Here is a 14,817-nt window from a genome sequence, read left to right on the forward strand (position 1 = left end):
CATACGGAGCAGCAACAAAGGGCTCCATGCATTTTCACGTCTGCACCGACTCGGTCGTAAGGGACTGCATTGCGAATGCTGAATGAGAAGTGAGTCTTCTCTCCTCCTCCGCTGCGTACACCCTGCGTATGCGGCACCGCCGGCTCGAGCCGACCCCCCCCCCCCTCTTTCCGCGCATTCCTCGATTGGAGTGTGCGTTTCTCTGGTCATCCTCACTCGCTCTCTTCCTTTTGTTTTCAACTATTTGCCTAGACTTATCATTATTATTAGTGGTGAAGCGCTGAACACCGCGTCTGCGGCATTGGAGGCGGAGACACGCACAAGTCGAAAAGGACGCACTTCTCCAGTGTGTTTCACACCAACCATTCCTAATTCTTTGTTGTTGTTGTTGTTGTTTGTCTGTTGTCGCTGTCTTCGTCATTCTCTTGCGCTCTGTCCTCATGTCCCTCCACTTCACCGTCAGCGGCGGCAACGTCCGCACCTTCCTCAGCGTTCTTCTGTGCGTCGGCAAGATCGGCGAGGCGGTGTACTTCGTCGCCCTCCACGACGGGATTGAGGTGAGTGCGGTGACGCCGAGCCTTAATGGCCACATCGCCGTCCGCATCCACGCCTGCTACTTCGACAACTACGCTTTCCAGCCGCTCCAGGCGTCATCCGCCACCAACGCGGATGGTATGGCAGCAGACGGCGGCCGGGCGGAGGGTGGCGACGTACCCACCGAGTTGTTTCTCTGTGTGTTGGCCAAGACGCTGATGGCGACGGTGCTGCGGCAGCACAGCAACGGCAACCTCCAGAGCATTGAGTTTTGCTACGATGTCGCGGAATCGATGCAGCGCAGCAACAGCGCCAACCGCAGTGCGACCGAAGCAGCCGCCGGCGGCGAAGGAGGCAGCGGCGTGACCGCTGTCCCGCACGAGAAGCGAGACAGTCGCAGCAGCAGCAACAACAATACCCGTCCGACAGACTTCGATGAGCGGATCGACGCGGACATGGTGCGGTGGACGTGCACGTACGCGCGGAACATGTCGAAAACTTTCCTACTCCGCCTAGCCGAGGGCGTTCCCACGAGCGTGTGTGCCGACGCTCGCCGCTACCACTTCGAAACGTGCGGAGAAGCGCGATCCTACGGCAGTTTGTTGGCCTCGCTGCCCAGCAGCGCCGGGCAGTGCGGGCTGACGTTGCTGGAGAGCGGAGTGCTGGAGCTACGATCGGTCAACAACACGCAGCCACAACAGTCAACAGCATCAACGACGCGCGGTAAGGCCGCCTCTGGCATGACCGCGTCATCGGCGGACGGCAGCGCCGCGGTGGTGACGGCGTTTGCGAAGGCGTTCCATCTTTTTCGCTTTTACGATGTTGTGCGCGCTTCAGCATCACTCGACACCTCTTCTTCCTCGCACGACAACACCGCGAGCTCTGCGGCAGCGGCGGCGGCAACGCCTGCATCCCAGCAGGTACGACAACAGAGCGTCGCGGACGATTTGGGCACCTCGTCGGGGCCATCGATGGTTCCCCCCACCCCTTCGCCCAGCACTCAACAGCAGCAGCCATCATCAGAAATGGATAAAAACAACGCCATGGCAAGCGCAGAATCAGAAGCAGAGAAGCTGATTCGCAGGCCCTTTGTGCAGCTTCCCGGCAAAGTTTTCGATGTGAAACCCTTCAAGCTGGCCGCGTTGCTGGCGGAGCAGCTTGGAGTGCAGCTGCGCCTCCGCTGTGGCGAGGCTGGCATGCCGCTTATCCTTACCAGCATCACTCCCGAAGAGCTGCAGGAACTGATTGCAGCAGACTCTGCGACAGGGCAGGCCTCGCGTAGCACAGGCACAGGCCCAATGCGGGGCAGCAACAGGCATGACAGCGAAGTTGCATATCGTAGCGGTGTCGTCGCTGCACCGGCCCTCCACCGATCTGCGCGACCCACGGCGGTGTCGGCGTGTATTTCATTCGTCATGCACGTGGCGGCTCTGGACATGGCATCCGCTGTCACCGACGCCGGTGCTGCCACAGAGGGCGGACAGAGCACCAGTATCGCGACGGCCACGAGCTCCACGGTGAACACACCACGCGCGAGTGCGCATCATCCAAGTTTGCCACCTTTCTCACCGATTGCAGCGACAGCAGCAGCGCAGCGCCACAGTGGCGGTGGCGGCGGTGAGGAAAAGAATTTGGATATTCATAGAGGGCGCGCAGGGGCGGACGGTGTGAACTCCTTCTTGCCACCCTCCTTCTCACCTTCGACCTCCGCGCTGGCCAGTGCTACACGCAGCTCCACACATTTTGCGCTGGGTGGCGGCGGCGGCGATCTCGCCAGTGTGGCCTCTTCCGTCGTCCAACCTTCTCCGCAGGAGGACGAGCGGCAGCCCTTCACCAGCAGCGACCACGTCAGCAGCAGTTGCACGCCTTCCCACGTTGAGGCCAGCTTTGCCAGCGCCGCTCTCTCCCCTCTGCACTTCGGTCGCACAGGAGAAAGTCTACCGGAAGGAGAAGATGAAGTCAAAGGCGGCCTCGACGCCACACCGCGGCCCTCCGTCGCGAGCACGTCCGACGTGGTGATGGTGATGACGGGCGAGGACACCCCGGAGAATCATGGAAGCAGCGGCAGCGGCAATCAACACCACCCCACCGCCGCCGTCGCCAACACCGCCGCCTCTCTCAACTCGTTGTACCCCCTCGATTTTGAAGCATTTGCGCGCAGCTACGCGACGCAGAACGGTGCGGACGATGAGGAGGAGGACGCGCAGGACGCCGAGCTGCGTGAATTCCTGGCGAGCTGCGTCGCCTCCATGTCCCGCGGTCCCACACAGAACTAAAACACACCCACGAGCAGAGAGAGGCGATAACGAGAAAGCTGGCACTCGATCAGAAAAAGATGGACTGGGAGGAGGAGAGGAGGATGGCGTGTTCGCGTACGGAGCTGGCATTTACGTGGGGGAGGGTTGTGTGTGTGTGTGTGTGTGTTGCAGAACAGGCATCACACTGCAGCACTGCGGAGGTTCTTCTCTCCTTCTCTCTTCAGCTGGACAGAAAACTCATAGAGCGACAGCGGGCAGCAGTTTTTCTTTTCTTTTCCATCTCATGAAAGTTTCAATGAGCGCAGCACTGCCTACCAGACATGGCCTTTCTACAAAAACAAAAATCAGCGCTGCACGGTGCGTGTTCTTCTCCCTATTTTCAACATACTGTTGCTCCTTGTCGTGTTACCCCGCTGACAAGCATTACTTCCCATGGATGAGAAAAGGACTCACCTTTGGCGTTCGTTGTCTCCCTTCGAGAGCAGTACAGGGAAAAGAACAACTAAGTTATGAAGCAGCGGTCTCAACTGTCACGTCGTCGAAGCCGCCTCCTCTCCATTTTACTTGGTTGTTGTTTACGCACATCGTTGCGCTCCCCCGGACAAAGGATCACGCCTTTTCTTTCATTCGCACTCTTCGTCTTGCACCGGCAACTCCAACCTTCCTCCGTCCGGTCGCCTCTCTGTAAGCACCTCTGCCCTCTGTACACCTCGAGAAGAACGCGAACGTATTCGTTCTTTTCCTTTCCTTTATTAATCGCCGGCGTTGTTGGTTTGATTTTCGCTTCCTTTTTCAAAAGAGAAAATGTCATCTTCTGAGGCGCCGGCGACGCACAAGTTCAGCGCCGAGGTACGCGACGACAACCCATACAGCCGTCTCATGGCGCTGCAGCGGATGGGCGTCGTGGACGACTACGAGCAGATCCGCCACAAAGCCGTCGCCATCATCGGCGCCGGCGGCGTGGGCTCCGTCGTGGCAGAAATGCTGACACGCTGTGGTGCGGGCAAACTCCTCTTGTTCGACTACGACACGGTCGAACTGGCGAACATGAACCGGCTCTTTTACCGGCCGGAGCAGCAGGGTTTGACGAAGGTGCAGGCGGCGAAGGAGACGCTGGAGAGCATCAACCCCGACACCGTCGTCGAGCCGCACGCGTACAACATCACGTCCACCGAGCACTGGCAGCAGTTCACAGACGCGCTAACCTTGGGCGGTGTGGTGGCCGGTACGCCGGTGGACCTGCTGCTGTGCTGCGTTGACAACTTCCAGGCCCGTCTCACCGTGAACCTCGCGTGTCTCACCTACAACGTGCCGTGGATGGAGAGCGGGGTAGCAGAGAACGCCGTTAGCGGACACATCCAGCTGCTGCTACCGGGTGTCACGCCGTGCTACGAGTGCTGCCCGCCGTTGGTGGTCGCGACGGGGCTGCCAGAGGCGAAGCGCGAGGGCGTATGTGCCGCCTCGCTCCCGACCACCATGGGCATCGTCGCGGGTTTCCTGGCGCAGAACACGCTCAAGTACCTCCTGCACTTCGGCGAGGTCTCCGAGTACGTTGGCTACGACGCGATGCGGGACCACTTCCCACGCGTGGAGCTGCGCGCCAACCCGGAGTGCCGCAACGCGCTGTGCGTAGAGCGACAGCAGGCGTACGCGCTGCAGGTCAAGGAGCGTGGGGAGGCCGCCCATCCTCTCTACGAAGCCCGCAGAGCCCGCGAGGAGCGCGCTGCGAAGGAGAAGTTGGCGGCGCAAGCGCGTGCGCAGGCCTGTGCGGCGGAGTGGGGCATTACGGTGGAGGCGGAAGGGAAGGCGTCGCTGGCGGTCCGCAGCGGGGCAGTGAGTGCGGGAGACGCCATCGGGGTCGAGACGGCTGACGCGCCCACCGGTGGGCCGTCGGCGACGGATGGGGAGAGCGGGTTGGAGTACGCGTACGCCGCGGATGATGGCCACAACCCCGACGCAGCGGCGGCGGATCCTTATGTGAAGACGGACGACACCTCGATCGAGGAGTTGATGGCGCGCCTGAAGGGTATCCAGTGAAAGCCGAAAGCCGGGGCAAAGGTTTTTTTTTTCGCATTTCCGGTTGGGGAGGGGAGGTGTGTTCCTTCGAGTGCGGGAGCGTCCTCTTCTTTTTTGCGGCGCCGACTCCGTTGATGCTCTTCCGTCTGTGATGATCGCTTTCTCTCATGGATGCGAAACCGGCGGAGTGAAGTAACTCATTCCATAGCAGATAGCGTAAAAGGGGGATAAGTAAGAACGGCCGTCTCCCTACCGTTTTAGATTCGACTGATCGCACAGCACCTTTCGCACTTGCCGTTGTTTTGATGATCTGTGCTACAGAAAGGCTTGCCTTTCCTTCCATTTACGCAATGGGCTGCTCTGGGTAAGGAGTGGGTATGGAAAGCGTCCTTGTTTGCGAGTCCTCCATCATCGCGCATGCTTATCCGTGCTCGGCTGCCGGTGCTGCTACCGCTGCCATGTGTGTGTAACGGTGCTGACGGTGCGCCGTCAATCGGCAAACGTGAAAATTGAGGCATCTATGACGGCCTTTCTTTCCCCTGTTCACATCTCCTTTGTTTCTTTGATGTTTGCCGTTGCATGACGAGCACTTCACAGCATTAATAGAAGAAAAAACGGCAACTCGCCGAGTACATTGAAACGGTGGAGGAGAGAAGGGCCGCTCTGCACAAGCCTTCGCTGCAATTACCATTCACATTAATCCATCCGTATCAGAAAACAAAAAGAGAACTCCATGTCCGGTAACAGCGCGCCATCGAAAGAAATCCCCGGCCAGTGCCCGACCCCCGTGGAACTTGGCGTGTCGGGGTGGAACATCCTTCACTCCTCCGCTGCCGTCTACCCGTACAAGCCCTCCCAGGTGCAGCAGACGGCCATGAAGAACTTCATTGAGTCGTGGGCGCACGTCTATGCATGCAGCTGGTGCGCCTACCACATGCGCGACTACGTCCACAAGCACCCACCGGACGTCCGTGACAAGGTCAGCGTCTCTCGCTACGTCTGCGAGCTGCACAACGAGGTGAGTGCACGCTTGGGCAAGCCCGTGTTTGACTGTGCGCCGGAGGTGGTGCTGCGCCGCTGGCACCCGGGCTATCCCGACAAGATGGCGGACAAGCCCACCGTGGAGGAGCAGCTCGCGATGGCGGCGAAGAAGAAGGCCGACGCGGCGGCGGCACAGCGCCGACAGCAGGAGCAGGAGGAGCGACGCTTCAGCGATTTTGGTCTCACGACACGTGACGGGGCGCCGCGCGAGCCGGCGGGGTGGCGTGATGTGTCGTCATCTGCCTCCCGTACCAACGCAGCGGGCAGTGCCGGAGAAACCATCAACGACAGCAATACCAATAGCAGTAGTAACGATAAAAAAGCCAAGCGATGGTGGTTTTTTGGGTCGTCAGCCTTTAACGCCGCCCCTTCGCCGTCACCCCTGCCGTCCTCCGCAGAGGTGCCGTCGGCGGACTCGCCCACTGCTGCGACGGCTGCCCCGGCCGAGAGCGGCAGCGTGGCGGCCGGTTGGAATTCGTCTCACCTCCCTTCTGCAGCGGCGCCGTCCACGCTCTCGCAGACGCCGCTCCGGAAGAAGGCGGCGGACGATGAGACAGACGTGGACGCGGTGTTGGAGCGCCTGAAGCGGTGCCAGGTGTACTGCCCCGAGGATGAGGAGCTGCTGAAGCATTAAGATGGAGTCACGCAGACAGGATTCACGTGTGTGCGTGTCGCTGACGTTTGTGATGGTTGTTGTACGAGGCGAAGGTGGACGAGCGCGGATGGACTCGTGAAGACGCACAAGTCTGACTACTCGTCTTTTTTCTGGTTCACGGGGGCGTTGGAGTGCCGAGAGCACACTGCCGTTGTCCTTCACGCCGGTGCATGTTCCCACAGTGTGGGTTTCTTGTCTTTCCACGCACGGAGTTTTTATCTTTGCATATCTCAAGGCTTTTTCTATTGTTGGTGGTGTTGTTGTTGTTTGAGCTCGAGTGGCATTCTCTAACCAGCATGATCGCCGCTGTCGTTCGCTTGGTATTCTTCCTTTTTTGTTCTTTACAAAAAGACGTCTGAGTTCATTCGTCTACTCGTATGTATGTGTGTGTCTGTGTTCTCGTGCGTATCGGCGTATCACATCAACAAGAGCTGGAGAAGGAAAGAAGAAGGAAAGAAGGGAAATGAATAAGCACGTTCTTTACTTCCCAGTTGGCTTTCTCGCAGATAACCTTGTTATCCGTTGAGTTGCAGACAAACGGAACCGCGTGAACGGGGGGGGAGAGCAACGTTGTTTGGTGTGATGTCCCTCTTGCTGCGAGAGACTCGAAGCTGCTGTGGCATGCGGAGATTGCAAGAGGGCGCTGGACGTCCTTGAATGCTGATCTCTCGTGAAGGAGCACCTTCCTTTTTTCTTTTGCTGTATTTCCTTCACCTCTCTCTTCACCGCCTTCATTTCGTTGAACGCCAACCTACCCGCGTTTCTCATGGTCCTCCTCTCGTGCTTTCTTCTCTGTCACTGCAGTTAAGTTTGGTAAGCACATACCGTTTCCCTCCCCCCTCCCTTCTCTCTTCCAGAGCAGCAATCATGGGTCCTCTTTCCAAGAAGCGCATGATCATCCGCGACGGCGTGTTCTACGCCGAGCTCTTCGAGTTCCTCAAGCGCGAGCTTGCCGAGGAGGGCTTCTCCGGTGTGTCCTACCACGTCACCACGCTCCGCACGGAGATCGTGATCAAGGCGACCAAGACCCGCGAGGTTCTCGGCGTCAACGGTCGCCGCATCCGCGAACTGACGGGCTGCATCCAGCAGCGCTTCAACTACAAGGAGGGCAAGCTGCAGCTCTACGTCGAGCGCGTCGAGGTGCGCGGCCTGTCCGCCATGGCCCAGGTGGAGTCTCTGCGCTTCAAGCTGCTGAGCAACCTGCAGGTGCGCCGTGCCGCCATGGGCATCATCCGCTACGTCATGGAGTCCGGCGCGAAGGGTTGCGAGGTCACCGTCGGCGGCAAGATCAAGGGCCAGCGTGCGAAGAGCATGACCTTCCGCGACGGTTACATGATCAAGTCCGGTACGGCCCACAAGCACTTCGTCGACGCCGCCTGCCGCCACTGCTACATGCGCGCTGGCTGCATCGGCGTGAAGGTCAAGATCATGCTGCCGAACGACCCGAACGGCCGCAACGGCCCGTCCGAGCCGCTGCCGGATGTGATCACCGTGATCGAGCCCAAGCAGATCACCGCATCCGAGTAAGGCTGAAGGAGGAGGACGGTAGGCTTCTCGCATTTCCTCCTCTTCTCCTGTCTTTCTGATCTTCGCGACGCGGAAGGCGAGAAACAACGGGGGCGGAGAGAAGGGCGGATGGTGCCGTGTATGGGCGCATGTATGTGCGTCATCAACTCACAACTGAACTGTTTTATATCTATTCTCATTTCAATGAATTATTCATTTCTCCTTCAAACCCAAAAAAAAAAACAATACGAACGGTAATAAGACCTTTACCGCGTTGACGATGTTCTCCTTCGCGGCAACGAGGGAGATCGACGACAGCGAGTCTTGTTCACAGCAGAAATCGCCTAGCGGGGTGTGTGACGCTCCTTTCTCTATACCTCAGTAATGGCCTTCCTCGCCAGATGCCCTTTCGAAGAATTTGGTATCTGCGGTCTGTGGCGGTGGAGGTGAAACGAGGGAAGGAAGGCGCCACAGGCAGCCAACAAACGCTCCTTCCAAAGAAGAAGCATCAACAACACCAGAGAGGCTTATATGTTTAAGAGAAGATGCGCTTCTGAGAGGTACTTCGGTGCTGTGCTTTGCAGCTCCTCGCTCTACGCTATAACAATAAGCAAGTGTACCTCCCTTCTATTTCCTTCGTTTTTTTTTCTCCTCCTTCTCCTTTCTCCGTTGTGCATCGCAACTCTCCGTTGCAACGAGCAGTGCGTCAAGCGGTACAAGTTGACCGTCTTAGAGGTCATTTGAAATTGCCGTTTCCTGTTGAACACCGACGAGGCGGCGGCGGAGCTGACTTCGTGGGTTTTGTTCTCTCTCTCTCTCTGCTGTTAGCTGTTTTCCTCTTGTCACTGAAGACGCTGGTACGTACTTTCTGCTCTGTTTTTTTTTTTTGGTTTGTCAGACACGACGTGTTGCTGGTTTTCAGACCTGCGTAAGTCAACACACGTGCGCACAACCAGGTAGACAAGACAGTAGCAAACCTCCGTCTTTCTATCCCTATTTCTTCCTCTCCACACCACGTATCCGATGAGCTCCTCTGACCTCCACTGCGATCCGCGTATCGCGCCGGCGGTGGACCAACTCGCCGTCGTGGCCGCCCGCGTGCACGACGTGTGGGCCCGGATGGGCGTCTCCGCGATGGACCGCCAGCGCCGGTGGGACGCCTTTCTCCATGCCTCGCTGCTGCCGTTCGTGGGCGACTTCTGCGCCTTGCAGGAATCCGCCGAGTTCAACGCGGCGACTGAAAACGATGTCCTGCTGCGCGAAGTCTGCTACCTCGCGACACGGCTCGAGGAGGCGCCGCGCCACGCCGACGTGGCGGTGATCGTGACGCTGCTGAAGCAGCACTACACACGCACGCCGATGTCGTCTCCGCTGCGGCGGCGGCTGCAGCGCGATCCGGCAGTTTCCTTTTTACGGGAGCCTCAACGAGAATCAGCGGACAGTGACGAGAGCAGCGGCAGCGGCAATGTGGCGGCGCCAGCAGCAGCGCGGCGGAGCACAAAGGAGCTGGTGTTCCCCTCGCTCCCTTCCTTTGCAGAACTGCTGAAGCAGCAGTCCACAGAACACAAAGCGGAAGTCACGAGTGAGAAGGAGACGCAGACGGCGACGTCCACCGACAAGATGCAGTGGATTGCAAGCGACGACGATCGCGCAGAAGAGGACGCGGCGGAGGAGGAGGAGCAACAGAAGAGCACTGTGGCAGCGCCAGACCCCCATACAGCCTGTGGTGCAAAGAACGAAGAAGCAGCGGAAGAGGAAAGCATTGTGGCGGCGTTGGAGAATGAGGGAATCACCAGCCCCTTGCACTTCTCGACCACCGCAGACGCCATGCGGGCCCTGCAGCGCATGATGCAGGCGAACACACACGAAGGCGTTCGGCAGCAACTGCAGACGGAGCTGGACCGCCTGAAATCGCTGGCGGACAACCGACTTCGTGTTCTTCAGCTGCTGTGCAAGCAACGGGCTATTCTGACCCGTAGCCCAGCGGAGCAAGTGGCGCTGCGCACCGCCTACCGCGTAAAGTACCTCGGCACGGAAGAGCAGATCAGCAACACGAGCGAGTTGGAGGCGCGATCTTTGGCAGATGTAGGCGGTCCTGCTGACACATCCAATCGGACGGGTGAGACAAGCGCACTGGCGAAGGCGGTGCCGGTGATGCTGTCAACCTCGGCCGACCTTGTAGCGGCAACGACGGCCGTGACGGAGCCGTCCATCAGCCCGCCGGCGTCTTCGTCAAACTTTGCTTCCCTGCCGCCGTCTCCGAAGTCTTCCGGACACAGCACGGCCACCACCACGTTGGCGCCTTCCAGAATTACCGCTGAAACACGAGATGCACCGCAGCTGCTGCACGAATGCGGCGCCACGGCAGCCGCGCCCGGGACGGCGACGCTGCGGGCCACCACCCAGGCAGAGCTTCTGCTTCTCCTCTCCGCCGACTCCTGCACCCTCGACCCTCCTGCTGTTTGGACCAGCGTCGAGCAGCAGCAGCGGGGCTCTCACAGATCCGAGGAAGACTCTGCGATCGACGGCAGTAACACAACCTGGCCAACGTGCAGCTCCACCACGGTCACCGTCGCCGTCTCGCAGCGTCGGACCTCGCACGCGACAACTGCCCTGCCGGACTCCACACATCCACCACCGCCACCACCACCATCGTCGTCGTTAGCCGGGCGTTCTACAGTCTTTCAAATGGATGTCTCCTCCATTACGGCGTACGGCACGCATCAAGACCTCTCCTTAAAGCGTGTTCAGCAAGAGGCGGAGTCGATTTTGGGCTCGATTGCGGAGCACAACCGCCGTATGCAAGCGGAGACAAACGAGGAGCTGCAGGCACTGGAGACGCTGGAGGTTCTCTGGCGCGCCATGGCAGCACCCAAGGCGAGTCCGAACGTGTCCTCTCAGGGCGGTCACGCAGAAAGAGGGGGCGGCGGGGAAGACGGGCGGAACGGTGATGCCCAAGCGACGCACCCAGGCGTCACGCCGAAGCCGAAAATGTCGCGGATGCCTGTTGCCGTGGCCGACACACTCCTGGTGTCTTTGCAGCCCGCCCCCTTTGCGGAGTTGCGGGAGCAAGTCCTGGCTCGTTACGCGCGGCTACAAGAAGCCTTCGCGGCGGATGTGGCGGCCCAGCAGGCGACTTCTCCCTTCGGCAACATCTTTGCCTCCGTGGATGCTGCCAGCAATGCAACCGCTCCCTCCTTAGTAGACGGCTCCCCGCCCTCCTCGCTGAGTAGCAGCGCGCGCCCCACCGGTGCCTCGTCGTTGTCCTCCACTTCCCCCTCCTCCTCGAAGGCGCCATCCACCCGCACCACACACGGCGTCGACTCCCTCCGCAAAGATGCTCGAGTCAGCGGGTGTCTGTACCTCCCGCCCATCGTCCGGCAGGTGCTGCGCGCGCCGTCCTTTGCCCCCGTGCTTGACTACGTCCACCGCACACGCGTGGCCTTCCAGAAGCACCTCAGCACGCAGCAGGATGCTCTGGTGGAAGAAATCATGGCACGGCTGCGCACCGTCTACGCGGATTACTACGCCGTGACACGGGATAGTGCCTACGCGGTCGCCCCAGATGGCGAGCTGCGGGTGGCGATGGAGGAGGAACTGCTCGAGACGCTGCAAGCGAGTGAGCTGAAGCCTTGCCCCACTAGCAGCGACCTCGGCAGTGAGACGGCGAGCATCTATGAAGAGCATCAGCTTGGTGGTGGTGGTGGTGCGGTTGTGGGTGCTGGAAAGATTCTCCTCGGCTTCCAGCGGCACCTCGCGGCGTGTCAGCAGGTGCGGGAGCAGGCAGGAGAGGAGCTGGAGCTGCTGCGGCTGCGGCTGCACATCATCGACCAAGCAGAGCCCCTCGTCCTCGACTACCAAACCGTTCTCCGGGAGGAGGCGGAGATGCAGGCCGGCAGTCGTGAGCGCCTCCTGAGCAAGAAGGTGAACATGGCGAAGCAGCTGCTCCAGGAGGAGAAGCATCGTCGCCGCGTGGCGAAGGATCTGCCGCGCATCGTGGCGCACCTGTCTGAGTTGGTCGCCGCGTGGAGTGCACTGCAGGTGGCGGACGTGCACAACGAAGATGATCTTCGTCATAGAAGCAACAGCAGCAGCAACAACAATAACGCAGAAAGTACGTCGTCTGCCTGTGGGGAGTTGTGCATCCACGGCCAGCGTGTACGCGACCTCGTGGCTGGCGCCTCGCTGCGCACCGGCACGGCAGCAGCAGCGACGCCGTCATCGTTGATGTTGTCGTCGTCCGCCGTCGCGTCCCGCACACGTCCTCGCAGTGTTTCCATGCACGCAGCCCCGACCTCTCGCTCTGTCTCTCCCGCCCCGCCGGCCGTCGCACGCACACGCACGGAGTCCTCTTGCTCGTCCTTTGCACGCCCGCACAGCACTAGTGCTGGACAACGGAATGCCTCCCCGGCTCATGGACGGCATCCGCCGACTCCGCATCGTCGAGCCACACCGTCGCCGCAGCCCTCCGCTTCTCGCGAAGGTCGACTTCTAGAAAGGGCGCCGGGTGGCACGAGTCGAAGCCCATCCTTTGCCTCCAGCACCGCAGCAGCAGCGGCGAAGCGCACCCCGGCGCTGACTCGCTCCCGCACTCCACCACCGCCATCCCTCATCCCCCCTATCTCTGCTGTTCACGCGTCCTCGCAGCCCTCCGGCACGCATCACCGCTGTTCTCCCACGCCGCCTCTCGTGCCGTCCATGGGTGTCGGGTCGCGTGTGCGATCGCTCTCGCCGTCGCTGCGGCAAGGTCTGTCCGCGCGAACGGTGAACACGCCTGTGGTGCGCCACACGAGTAAGTCGCGCAGCCCGGCGCCGGTGTCGGGGACGCCTGCGGGGCATCGAGCCATCTTCTCTTCCAACTTCACAGCTCGCCATTGAAGCTCAGAACTCTTTTTATGTTGCTGGTTTTTTTTTTTTACTTGGCACGCTTCGTCGGTTCGATCGTCGCGAAACGGCCAGTGCGTGCGTTGGACTGTCTCGCTTCTTCCCCTGTAGTTGTCTTCCGATTATTACTCTTTATTATTATTGCTATGACTTCTATGATTGACCTCATCTGCTACATTGTGGCCCTGTACATCATCTCTAGACTGTGTTGCACGCGTTGGACGCTGTTATGCAGACAACGTGTGCGTTCGTGCTGTTATTGTTTTTCTAATATTACTGTTTTATTTTTCTCTTTTACCTTAGATGCACTCTGCCTATATAAATATATACATGTATCTCAGCCTCTTCATGTGGTGGCGCGACTGTACTCGTTTCGCTTTGCCGTCTGTCGTCTCCCAAGCCACGTGTTCGCACGCAGCGGCGGAGGCGCGGCCTTTTCGTTTCTGCCTTCAATCTTCCCCGGTTATAGAAAGAGGAGGAAAAAGAGGACAAAGGAAGAAAAAAAAAACATCGTGAGGTCTCGTTGACGCGCCGTAGAACCGTGGACGGTTGCTTCGGTGCGCGTGACGGGTGACCGCATCTCCTTCTGCCACTCTTTAAAGCGCGTGCAACTCCCTTATCACGCACGTCCGCCCTCATTACGCTTACAGTGTTTACAAAACGCTTCCACACTGCACCACAGGGAGGAGGAGGAATATATATATGTTCGCTTCCTCATCATTGCTGCTCGCTTACCTGTAGGTTTTCCATGTCTTGTGGCTACGCTTCGTGTGCCCTGCCGCTTCGTCTCTCCCACTAACGAATAGAGACGCGTCTTGACGCACTCCCCGTCCACCTTCTCCTCCGTCTTTTCCTTTCCTTTACTTTCCTTCAGTGTTTTACGCACGCTCTTACGTACACCTCCAATATCCTCGTCTTCGCTCTGCTCGTAAGCGATGTCGTCGTCACCCCAGACCGCAGCAGCCGGCGGTGTCTCTGCCACCGCCGTGCCGCACGAGTGGACCTCCACGTGGAACCTCTTCGACGAGCGACACACCGGCGCCGTCTCGCACACGGACCTGAAGCACATCCTGCGCAGCCTTGGCCGCCGCTACACCGAGACGGAGTTCAACGACCTGCTGCGGCCCCTGCCCAACCCGGCCCCCTTCGACGCCTTCGTGAAGCTCATGCAGCAGCCGTATACCGGTCCCACCGAGGACGACCTCATCACTGCGCTGCGCGCCTTCGATGTGGGGGACTCGGGCAGTTTGAAGCTGTCGGAGTTGATTACACTCCTCACCACGCTGGGGGAGAAGATGCCGGAGGCGGACGTGCGCCAGCTCCTGGCGGAGGTGCCGACGGATGAGAAGGGTCGCGTGCGGATCGACGAGCTCGCCACGTACCTCTGCACACCGGTGCCGACGACGACGCCAGACATTGTGGAGCTGCAACGGCAGCTGGACCAGGTGAACACCCCTAGCGCTGCCGCCGGTAGTGGTGGTGGCGTCGCGACGAGCTCGTCGTAGCAGCGGGCCGGTTAAGGTGCGTATTTGTTGTCCATTGCGTGTTATGTACAAAAGAAATTCCTAGAGAGAGACATAGGGAGATATGAGAAGGCAAAGGGGGGCTTGGCACGCAGCTCGGACGCTGCCGCCTGCAGCACCGTGCAGCTCGTTAACTTCTCTTGTCACGCACGGTGCTGTGTTTGTTTTCGCTTTCTCCATGCTGACGTACGGCCTATTTTATGTATAGAAAAGGGGCAAAAGAAAGGGGAAAAAGAGTTTCGTTTGCCGGAAGCACAAGGCGGCTGTGCGGCGAAGGACATATCTCCTGTGTAGTTCTTCCACTTCTCTCCCATTTGAAAAGGAAACGAAAAATAGAAGACTCCTACTTCCATGATGTTAGGAGCGGAGTCCTTTGCCCGAGAAGGAAGCTGATGGCATC

The 14,817-nt window shown here is 59.4% G+C and overlaps 6 protein-coding genes across 10 annotated transcripts; all 6 read left to right on the top strand.

The window, feature by feature from the left end:
• Positions 1 to 250: 250 nt before the first annotated feature.
• Positions 251 to 2,810, top strand: ABB37_08776 (hypothetical protein; the record flags this gene model as incomplete). 2 transcript variants are annotated; one of them, XM_015807886.1, is made up of 1 exon in its annotated part: positions 251 to 2,810. In XM_015807886.1, exon 1 carries the CDS (start codon positions 441 to 443, stop codon positions 2,808 to 2,810), a length of 2,370 nt encoding a protein of 789 aa, XP_015653544.1. In that variant the 5' UTR covers positions 251 to 440. The 2 variants fall into 2 exon arrangements, with proteins under 2 accessions (XP_015653544.1, XP_015653545.1); XM_015807887.1 differs by having other exon boundaries at positions 269 to 2,810.
• A 669-nt stretch (positions 2,811 to 3,479) lies between these two features.
• Positions 3,480 to 4,829, top strand: ABB37_08777 (putative mitochondrial E1-like ubiquitin-activating enzyme, putative (UBA5); the record flags this gene model as incomplete). Of its 2 annotated transcripts, none has more annotated exons than XM_015807888.1 (1): positions 3,480 to 4,829. In XM_015807888.1, exon 1 carries the CDS (start codon positions 3,597 to 3,599, stop codon positions 4,827 to 4,829), a length of 1,233 nt encoding a protein of 410 aa, XP_015653546.1. In that variant the 5' UTR covers positions 3,480 to 3,596. The 2 variants fall into 2 exon arrangements, with proteins under 2 accessions (XP_015653546.1, XP_015653547.1); XM_015807889.1 differs by having other exon boundaries at positions 3,509 to 4,829.
• A 574-nt stretch (positions 4,830 to 5,403) lies between these two features.
• On the top strand, positions 5,404 to 6,483 carry ABB37_08778 (putative mitochondrial 2Fe-2S iron-sulfur cluster binding domain containing protein; the record flags this gene model as incomplete). The annotated part of the gene is made up of 1 exon (XM_015807890.1): positions 5,404 to 6,483. The coding sequence occupies exon 1, from the start codon at positions 5,542 to 5,544 to the stop codon at positions 6,481 to 6,483; it is 942 nt and encodes a 313-aa protein (XP_015653548.1). The 5' UTR covers positions 5,404 to 5,541.
• Positions 6,484 to 7,306: 823 nt separating this feature from the next.
• ABB37_08779 (putative 40S ribosomal protein S3) lies at positions 7,307 to 8,031 on the top strand (the record flags this gene model as incomplete). Of its 2 annotated transcripts, none has more annotated exons than XM_015807891.1 (1): positions 7,307 to 8,031. In XM_015807891.1, exon 1 carries the CDS (start codon positions 7,372 to 7,374, stop codon positions 8,029 to 8,031), a length of 660 nt encoding a protein of 219 aa, XP_015653549.1. In that variant the 5' UTR covers positions 7,307 to 7,371. The 2 variants fall into 2 exon arrangements, with proteins under 2 accessions (XP_015653549.1, XP_015653550.1); XM_015807892.1 differs by having other exon boundaries at positions 7,312 to 8,031.
• Positions 8,032 to 9,033: 1,002 nt separating this feature from the next.
• ABB37_08780 (hypothetical protein) lies at positions 9,034 to 12,888 on the top strand (the record flags this gene model as incomplete). Its single annotated transcript, XM_015807893.1, has 1 exon — positions 9,034 to 12,888. The coding sequence occupies one exon, from the start codon at positions 9,034 to 9,036 to the stop codon at positions 12,886 to 12,888; it is 3,855 nt and encodes a 1,284-aa protein (XP_015653551.1).
• Positions 12,889 to 13,766: 878 nt separating this feature from the next.
• On the top strand, positions 13,767 to 14,399 carry ABB37_08781 (calmodulin-like protein; the record flags this gene model as incomplete). Of its 2 annotated transcripts, none has more annotated exons than XM_015807894.1 (1): positions 13,767 to 14,399. In XM_015807894.1, the coding sequence occupies exon 1, from the start codon at positions 13,830 to 13,832 to the stop codon at positions 14,397 to 14,399; it is 570 nt and encodes a 189-aa protein (XP_015653552.1). In that variant the 5' UTR covers positions 13,767 to 13,829. The 2 variants fall into 2 exon arrangements, with proteins under 2 accessions (XP_015653552.1, XP_015653553.1); XM_015807895.1 differs by having other exon boundaries at positions 13,826 to 14,399.
• Positions 14,400 to 14,817: the final 418 nt, after the last annotated feature.

This window comes from Leptomonas pyrrhocoris (genome assembly GCF_001293395.1).
Source record: "Leptomonas pyrrhocoris isolate H10 chromosome Unknown, whole genome shotgun sequence".
Taxonomy (NCBI): Eukaryota; Euglenozoa; class Kinetoplastea; order Trypanosomatida; family Trypanosomatidae; genus Leptomonas; species Leptomonas pyrrhocoris.